Source organism: Pygoscelis adeliae, unplaced genomic scaffold (assembly GCF_000699105.1).
Source record: "Pygoscelis adeliae isolate BGI_AS28 unplaced genomic scaffold, ASM69910v1 Scaffold26, whole genome shotgun sequence".
In the NCBI taxonomy this organism is placed as follows: Eukaryota; Metazoa; Chordata; class Aves; order Sphenisciformes; family Spheniscidae; genus Pygoscelis; species Pygoscelis adeliae.
In genome coordinates, this window is record NW_008825104.1 from 4,404,701 (window position 1) to 4,414,446 (window position 9,746).

Genomic DNA, 9,746 nt, shown 5'->3' on the forward strand with positions numbered 1-9,746 from the left:
TTTCAGCTTACTACCTTTGCCTAACAAAGAGACGACATCCTCTCCTGTCTGGAGTATATAAAAGTTTGTTAACTGTTGTCAGCATGCTCCTTACTTTATATACTTTTCTGCACTTCTGAATTCACAATGACAGCTTGGTGAGATTACTTGTGGAGCAAAGTTACTTCACCTTCTGAGCTTCAGGTGCAATATTTGCTTGAAAACAAATGAAACGCCAAATTTTTTTTTTCTCTTTTTAGCATGGATGTTGTATGTCTCTAAGGTATTCCATTTCCATTCTGGATTAAGGATAGATGTTCAAAATGAAACGTCAAGGCAATACCGGTTTTGTGTGAGACTGTGTTTGGTTTTTTTTAGATTATCTGTTTCTAACTGTGTTGCTAAAACCAAAAGGGAAAATTCACAGTTGAGGTTTTAGCATATTTTTATACCTGCTTTCTATTTAAATAGCTATGTTGTCTTAAGAAGTAGAAAATCATTTCTGGGGAAAAGATGATTAATGAACACAAAAGGTACAACTGAAGCTTTTTATTTCTACAGAATCACAGGATGGTTGAGGTAGGAAAGGACCTCTGCAGGTCATCTTGCCCAACCTCCCTGCTCAATCAGGGCCACCTGATTGCAGGTTGCCTAGGATCATGCCCACACAACTTTTGAAGATCTCCAAGGATGGAGATTCCACAACCTCCCTGGGCAACCTGTGCCAGTGCTCAGTCACCCTCACAGGACAAAAAGTGTTTGCTGATGTTCAGAGGAAACCTCCTGTGTTGCCATTTGTGCCCATTGCCTCTGGTCCACTGGGCACCACTGGAAAGAGGCTGGCTCTGTCTTCTTACACTCTCTCTTCAGATATTTATATACCTTGATGAGATCCCTCCTTGAGCCTTCTCTTCTCCAGGCTGAGCAGTCCCAGCTCTCTCAGCCTTTCCTCACAGGAGAGATGCTTAATCGCCTTTGTGGCCCTTTGCTGGACTTGTGCCAGCTCTCTTTATAAGGTTAGAGTTTTAGATGCAGGAACAGAAATGACAGTTTAAAACCATTCCAATCTATTTCATGCACTCTTGATTTGTCTTCCAGCAATTCATGGAGAATAGCAGCATAACTGCTTGTTACAATGAACTGGTTCAAATAGAACATGGAGAAGTGCGATCTCAGTTCAAATTACGGTATGTAGAAGTGTAAGAAACTGCAAACATCCACCACTTGGTCTACATAATTGTATCAGGTTACTTTCTGCTTCTTCCCAGCTACGCATATATGTGATTTGCATCTGTATGTTAACTAATATACTATACCCTTATTTCCTTCTTCTGTTATTTTGTAAAAGACAAATTTAAGTGCCTTAGTAACTGGTACCCTGAGAAAGCTTGGTCTGTGTATGTTTCATTCACTGGTGGTTTAAATGACAGCTTTCCTTAACGCAAAATGCAGTACATGTCCTTTATTCTGATGCTTGCTTGTGTCCCATATGTCTTGAGGGGCCCATATTGAATTTGGCCATGTTCTAGCAGCCATTACTACCAGCAATACAGTCAGGGCAAGATCCTGTAGCAGAAATATTGCAGAACAACAACTTAGGCTCGTTTAATTGCAAGGGTAGCATTTTAAAAATGATGTCTTGTGTGTAAGGTTTATGGGCTGCAAATTTACATGACAGTAAAACTTCACAAAGTCATTCTTGATCTCATGTGTGTGAGATTTCATATCTGATAGCTTGAGCTGAATGCAATCTTGATCTGGCTCTTCGTACCCTGAGTTTTTATTTTCTTGCTTGGGCAAGACTTGGCAGACCAGGAGCACAGTTTTTTTATCTTAGTGAGAAATTAAATTACTTTCATTCCCTTATCGCTTTTTCTTTAATGTGAATAATTTTATATCTAATACAGGTGCCTTATACATGCACGTAAATATGTTTGCAATACAACTATATGAAAAAAAGGCCCTTGAAGTTGAGTGTCATGCAGAGAAGGTGTAGTTCCCTGGGTGTCATAAATTAATTCCAGTTCCATCTACAGAAAATACTATCACTTTAGTACAGGTTTCAGTGTCTCTATTTAAGAAGTAGATTTTTCTAAGATTTTCTTTGCAAACCAATCCCAAAGTAACTTCATGTTCAAGTAACTACGTGTTTGTGCATGCAGAATGCAATTACAGTAACATTTTCAGGGACAAAAAAAATAGAATTTGGGCTCATGCAATTTTTAATAGGTGTTTTCCAAAACTCAGCATGAAAATAAAGCAGCTGTGAAATTTTAGAAGCTGATTAGCTGTTATGGTGGTCCTGACTTGGTTTGTTGTTCAGTGGCAAAGGCAACATGAAATGAGCGGCTTCTGAATTAAGTTGGCATAGATCAGAAACATCAGTTTTATGTAGAAAGATTAAGCTGTAATTCATACACACAATGCTTATAGTTTATGTTTCATTTCAAGAACAAGATGCAAATACAGTTTGAGCATCTCTACATGAGTAGTATCAATTGAATTGAATGCAGATAATTAAAACTCCAACACAGGAAGCATGATTCATATTGGCTACCATATTTTTCTGCAAGTGTGTTTATAGCCATCACCAAAAAAATCTCAAAATTCATTAAAATTGGAAGGAAACAATGTCAGTCCCCAGCGGCATTTCATCTACTGTCAGTTCTTTCATTCGTATTGTTTATGGAAACAGCAGTATACCACCCACTTGCAATTCTGCTTGCTTTTGCTCTCTTGAATGTAGTTACATAAACTGTGAGCCTGCTTCCTTTTAATTTATGTAAATAGTAACATTATATAAAAAGTATTCTGTGTTATCATGTCTTTTGTATACTGATAATACACATATATATTTATGTGTGTGTATATATATTCACATCACCTCTGAACATGACTGTTTTGGGAACCTTTGGCAGCATTGCAAAATACTATGAAAAAAAAGGGTGATATTTTCGGGTTTGCTGCTGCCACTGGCAAATGCAGTCCCAGAATAGTTAAGCAGTTTGAAGAGTTTAATAAATGCAGGCCCAGGATAGTTGAATAGTTAAATACTCCTCACCATGTAACAGGCACAAGTAACGCTTATAAGCAACATTTGTACTAAATTCTGAGGGCATGAAGTAGCCTTTTAAAAGATAAACTTTCTGAAAAGGCATATTGTAAATTGGGGAAGCTGATATCTTGCTACAGAGGATTTCCCCCTACCTCTGCCTGATTAGGCAGATGCTCTAGAAGAATTTGCCATTAAAAACTAAGCAGAACCAGTGTTCGGCAATACTATTCCATTATAATTTGTTTTCATCCATGTGGTTTAATTAAGTGGGGAAAAAAGAGTTGCAGTGTATGTCTATCCCACTGGGTCTCTGATCTGTTTGCTGTTGCAGTAGATCTTCTGTACAGCTTTGTAAAAGTGAAAGGGAAGAGAGAATATTTTCAGAAAGTTAGTCGATGGAATTAAAACCAGGATATTTCAGGTGTTCAGATACAAGAGAAATATGGTGAAAAAGTAGGACCAGCCCAAGAAAGCAGTATATAAGGTCATGTCAGTGGTCAGAAGTATCTTTCCATTCCAAGCGGGGACTCTGCTTCTCCATGTAGCTGCTCCTGGTTTGAAGCTTGGTTGGACATCTGTGGTAGATGTGTATTAATCAAAGAGGATATAGGCCATTTAAACTTGTGATTTTGCTGGCTTGGTTCCAGGTCAAATGAAAATACTAAGGTTTGAATAGTGCAAACATAGCTGTGTGTTTTCTTACAGAAAGTTTACGTAATGACATTTGTTAGCAGCTGGTGTACCAGACGGGCATCTATCACTGAGATAAATTAGTTGTTTCACACAGCACAAAAGCACAGCCGGCACACAAGCCACTTTGGAGCCAGCTTGGACTGCTAGAAAATCATTTGTAAAATTACATTGGGAGCTCCTTTTATTGTATGAGTTGAAATACTGCTGTCTTCTTCTGTATACAACACTTTTTTTTCCTAAAAATCATCCACGCGGCTGCGTGTCTATGTCTCTGTGTATCTCTCTTTGGTTTTGAGTTACTTCTATGATAAGCAGAACTAGCAATTTCCTGCATTTCTTAATTCTCTAGTCATCGGTATTAATTCAAACCCCACTATGCAGTCTGGGAGCAAGATGTTCCTTTTAGGTAATAACTGTATACAAGAATGTTTATGCATGGTGCACTTATGCTCCCTGCAATGAGAGGTACATACAAGATAATTATTTGTGTTTAGTCCAAATCAAAGATGAAGTACTGACATCTATCAAAGCAAGTATGCCTGGGTTGTTTCTTCTAGTATGCACTCTCTCTTTATGTTTTTTTTTTTTTCTTTCTAGTATTAGGAGCCTATATTAATGTTAATCCCATCCTGTGTAAATCATAATTTAAGCAACTTAAATTTTGTAACCCTGAAAAAAATGGGAAACGAAGGCCCTTAATAAAGATCAGGATGTATGGAAATCAAGTCACTGAATTATTACTTGGAAGCAGGAAAATTGATATTTTTCTGACTAGGACTTTGGGATGTCTTAAATTGTTTCCCTTAATTATGTTGTATTGCAACTTCTTTGATAGTGCCGACTTATTTGCTGCATTGAAAACTTTGTATATATCTGCTGTGGTGATTTTTGTGTTCCCTATTTTTAATGATCGCAAAACTTTCTATTCTGATGTAACAGTCATTTGTTATTTTTACTGCTGATTGTTAGTTCCTGCTCCCTAGAGCATGTTTGGAGAAAGAAGTATACTATTAGGATGCTGCAGTACCCATGAGCAATTTTACAATGTGATCTGCAGTAAAAACACATTAAAAATAGGGACATCTGAAGGTGAATTTCCTGAAAAAAAATCATAATGGCAATAGTGACATGGTTTAGTCAAAACAACATGCTGCTTTGTGATTCGCCTACTGATAAGTACAATATAATAATGCACCTATAGTGAGCAAAATGTTCTAACAATAAAAGTAACATGAACCATTTGCTAATTTCAGGGCTTGTAATGCAGTGTTTACAGCATTAGACCATTGTCAGGAAGCTATAGAAATAACCAGCGAAGATCATGTCATTCAGGTAGGGGGCAAAAGAATTAACTGTTTTGTAGAATTTGGAGAGACAAACCCCAAAGAGACCTTTGTTCAGTAGTTTCTGTTCTATTTCAAGTATTTTAGTTTTGTTGCCTATTAGAAAGCCCTGTGCAATGAACTGCCTTATTTCTGGATGCTGCATATTGATGCCTACTGAATTTTTAAGACTTTTCCTTCAGTAACTTTACTTAGATTATAATTTTCAGTAAAGTAATGTTGCTTATGGTAAAACCAGCATGAAAACTACAGCAGAACTGGATAACCTGTACGGTAAAGAGTTTTGTTCTCTTTCTGTGCCTTCTGATAACAGTTACCATATTGCCTTCTGCATTCAGCTCCTTACTTGAATAAAATGTTTCACCATTACACAGTATTTTTATATGAAAAACACTGAATTGTAGGGATGTGTGGTTATGGCTTTAGATGTATAACCTGTAACACTTTGATAGTTATATGTGAGTAATTATCCTTTAAGTATGTTCTCTTTCATATTATCCTAAAGTACTTTTGTTTTGGCAGTATGTTAATCCAGCCTTTGAACGGATGATGGGGTATCACAAGGGAGAGCTTATTGGCAAGGAACTTACTGAACTACCAAAAAGCGACAAAAACTGTGCGGATCTTTTAGACACTATCAACACGTTTATTAAAAAAGGAAAGGTAAGCAAATAAAATAAATTCATGCAAAATTGCTTTAGATTTCTATTCTGATTTATTTTTAATGTTCTAGGTTTAAGAACACAAGATGTGGTTTTCATAAGTGCACATATAAGACCAGAATTCTGCTCCTCAGATGTCTTAGGAGCACAACTGCCCATGCCTCAGACAAGTGTCTACAGATTTCTTTAGCTTTGCTTTTAGGATCTGACTGAACTCCTCTACCGATCTGTTGGCTTAAAATCAACATAAGAACGTTTTCTGTGTTTCTGTTTTGCTTACAGCCCATGGAGCTTTTGTTAGTTGGAACATAACAATTTGCCCTTCAGTCAGTCTCTCCGGTGGCTGCACCATCCAGCCAAAAGGTTTAACTGTTCTGTCACAACTGCAGAGCTTTCATTGACTGCATGCTTTAAGCACCATGTGGCATAATCAGTTGTGACCAAAATACATCAGCACCCAGTGGGGTTTGTTTTTCTAACTATAGTTAGAATATCTGCAGTGCACTGTGAACTCCTGTCATGGTGGTGACGGGCCGCAAAAGCACTATGTGTTCCTGGTGATATGTTCCCCTAATCCCATCTCCCATGGGTTGAGGAAGTACCTCTCACCCTTCCCTGTCTCACCCTCTGCTTCATTAACTTTGGGAGTTCTTGAACCTTTGAGTCACTTCCAACAATGATCTGAGCTTTGGGTGTCACTGTCTGAAGTTGTTTGCAGGTTCACCTTGGTTCATTAGCAGTACCTGCAGACCACTCTTGCTTTGCTCCTCTTCATTTATATAGGCTGCCCAGCTGCTATCGCTGCCTGCTTAAAGGCCCCGTGTGTCTTCTGCATCCATCCACTTTTGTCTGTGACTGAGAAGGTATCTTCCACCCATTTCCCAACTTCATCCTACTCTGCTGCCAAGTAGTTCCCTCCTTAAAACCTCTCTTCTTTGAGGTGGTAAGGAGAGAGAAGCCTTCTGCTTCATCTTCCTTTCTTCTCCAATCTGTACTGGAGGAAATCTTTTATTGCTGCATCAGTGGACTGCTTAAAGATGGTGCATATATGGCTCTTGGTTAGCCTGCAGTCTTCTTGATGCTTTCCTGTAGCAGTGGGGATGGAAGGAAAATTAGTGGCTAGTCAGAGAAATGGGCATTTGCATGGAAGAACGGGGTAAAAGATGCCATGAAGAAATTGTTTCTTTCTTTTGCTGATCTAGAAACGTGAGTGAGAATAGGCTGTTGGTTACCTGAAGTTAGTTGAAGGGTATCCTTAGGTCAAGGGCTTCTGAAATTTAGCATACATATTGCTTGACGACTGACAACTTTAAAGCTGGATGGTGCTCAGCGCAGAGTTTGGTTCTGCTGTTCCCATGGGAGATATTCTCTGGATGTGTTGCAGCCACCACTGCTTACGGTGGTACCTAGCAAGAATGTTTGTAGCCCCTCAATGTAGATGATTCCTAAAGTTCTTTGTAAAAATTATATACTCTCTCACAAGAGAAACATATTTACACTGTCCTCATGTTAGCAAATGCCTGTTAAAGGTGCCACTCTGTATTTATACTATTTTAAAAAATACAACCATGAAATAATACGTAATTATTTACTACGTAAGGACTATGTAATAGTAAATAATATTTGACTGCTGGCTATGTATTCTTAGATGCTGTCTCTGTTGTGTGTGTTTGCTTAGGAATGGCAAGGAGTTTACTATGCAAGAAGAAAATCAGGAGACAGTATCCAGCAGCATGTGAAGATAACGCCTGTGATTGGTCAAGGAGGGTAACTAGCTTGTCCAGAACATAATTGCTTTCTGGTTTTTAGGGCCTTGTCTCTGCTTTCCCCATCTGTAAGTTTGACATGAACCTCCATGTATTTAGTAGCAGGGTGATGATATAACTGCTGACTTCAAGGAATGTGGAAAGAATAAGCGAAGTTGAGGAGGTCATGTTCTTTGCTGACATTTGTTCATTTTGTTGTCATCATATGCCGGCTAAAAGAACTGTAAAGTCATAACAGTTAATAGTGTTACTGCTATAGATACCTGCAAGCTGATGTTTAGGTTCGTGTTAGCATGCATTTCCTTATGAAGTTATTCTACAGTATCCAAACTGTTACCCGGTCAGCTGGAAGGATCAGCAGCTGGGTGATCCCCTTGTTTGTGTGCATGCTTTTATGTGCTCACACCTTTGCGGTGTAGTATGGGCACGTTGCCAAATTCTGCTCCCAGATGTGCAGGTGAATTCCTGCAGGAGCAAAAGGATCAGGTGTCCTGGGACAAAAACATAGCTGTAATGCTGAAGGAGTGCTTGTTGCTCAGTTGTCTGTTTGGTGTTGGGTTCGGTATCTTGTTTCATGAGGGCGTGGAGACCTCTGCTTTGGGAAATAGCAGTGTATCACTTCACTTCTCTCTTTACCATTTGATATGGTAACAAGTGATTATTTCTGTTGCTAGGAAAATAAGGCACTTTGTGTCCCTCAAAAGGCTGCATTGTACCAATGAAAACAACAAACAGGTATCGTATTTCTTGCATGTCATAATTTTCATTGCTTTTAGTAAACTGATGTTTTTAGTTTAGAAATTGATATTGTTCCAAGAGGATGTGATCTATATTGTCAACAAGATTCTCACTGATTGTTGGAGCAAGCAAGAAAACTTCAACATTTGCATGGCTATTCCCCTTTTGTAGAGCTGCTGAGTAAAGAAACAAACCCTTTAATTCTCTGGAGCGTGGATGTGACAGTTGAGTCCGTGATACTGTGGAGCAACACAGACCATAGTCCAAAGGGAGTTCAGGGGCTTTTTTCCAGAGCTGCTCTTGCCAGTCTGATCTGGTGTACTTATGTCTAACAATGACCTATGCTCAGCTGTCACAAGGTTTGCCAACGTGTGGTTCTTGAATAAAGTGTAGCCTTCACGCAGGACCTGAGACATTTCATGCTCATCAGAACACGTGTCGCGGAGGGGTGTAATCCAAGCCATAACCCAAGTAAACCAGCAGTAGCAGTTGACCCCAGTCTCTGCAGTCCAGGCACATATCCACCCGAGCAAGTCCTGCAACAAAGCTGGTGGCATGGGGAGCTGTTTGTTGTCATCTGCTCCTGGTTCCCTCCCTCTGAAAGTGTCTGAAGCAAATGACAGTATCACATGCTTTGCCTCAAAAATACTCTAGTACGTGGCCTGTAGAGTAAAGAAGTGTGGACTTTTGTGAGCAAAGGAGTGAAATCTATCTTTAGCCTGTGGTCTGTAGGGGTGAGATAGAAAGTGGGGAGCATAGGAAGTAGCTGGCAACATTTTAGACTGAGGATGTGCTTGGGAAACATGATGTGTTTCCATGTTCTTTAGGGGAGGGGTTATGTATCTTGGTTTATTTAGAATTTTAATGTGCTTTTTTCCATGATGTGGGTAAAGACACTTGTGCATAAAAGGCATTTAGAAAGTCACCACTATTTCTAGTTGCCCCTTCTTCAGTATAATAATACTGAATATTAACACATTATTTGAAAACTTCTACTATTGGAAGAAGTTCATAGCTGGTATTCTGTAAAATTTGACCATTGAAACCATCCCCCTTGCACAAGTTTTTGTGGTGGCAGGTAGTAATAAGTCAAGGGAGAAATCTGCACAACTTCTGGAAGAACTTTGAAGGTCTATCACTGAGAAACAAGGCTCAAAGTGTTTTAAACTGACCTCATCTTTGAAGTAAAACATGGATTTTAGTATTAGCAGCAAAGTATCATTTAAGGTAGCAGGATGTTTTAAAGTGCTCAGGCTAGAGTGCAAGATAGTTCTATAATAGTGCTAGTATTTCTTTTTAATTCATTATTTAAATGTCATTGTTGTTACTGTTTCATTTATAGCTGCTTGGATGTTGATTTGAAAGTGAGATACAATTTGATGTTTTTTCTATAATATACACACAGCTGAAAGGCTGGTGCAGGGAAGAAGTGTGGATGTGATACCCTTAGTGCAAGACAATCAGTACAAAACAATTACAAACTTGCAGCCATTTGTAAAAAGCAGCAGCA

At 38.8% G+C, this 9,746-nt stretch overlaps 1 protein-coding gene across 2 annotated transcripts in view; it reads left to right on the forward strand.

The window, feature by feature from the left end:
* The window catches only part of PDE8B (phosphodiesterase 8B), a 52,622-nt gene that overhangs the window by 13,888 nt on the left and 28,988 nt on the right, over positions 1 to 9,746 (forward strand). The window contains exons 5-9 of one of the 2 annotated variants that reach the window (XM_009327250.1): positions 1,078 to 1,166; positions 4,981 to 5,059; positions 5,593 to 5,733; positions 7,411 to 7,499; positions 8,173 to 8,238. In XM_009327250.1, the coding sequence (XP_009325525.1) occupies positions 1,078 to 1,166; positions 4,981 to 5,059; positions 5,593 to 5,733; positions 7,411 to 7,499; positions 8,173 to 8,238 (464 nt within the window). The remainder of the gene's footprint in view (positions 1 to 1,077; positions 1,167 to 4,980; positions 5,060 to 5,592; positions 5,734 to 7,410; positions 7,500 to 8,172; positions 8,239 to 9,746) is intronic. The other variant, XM_009327249.1, reaches the window with a different exon arrangement.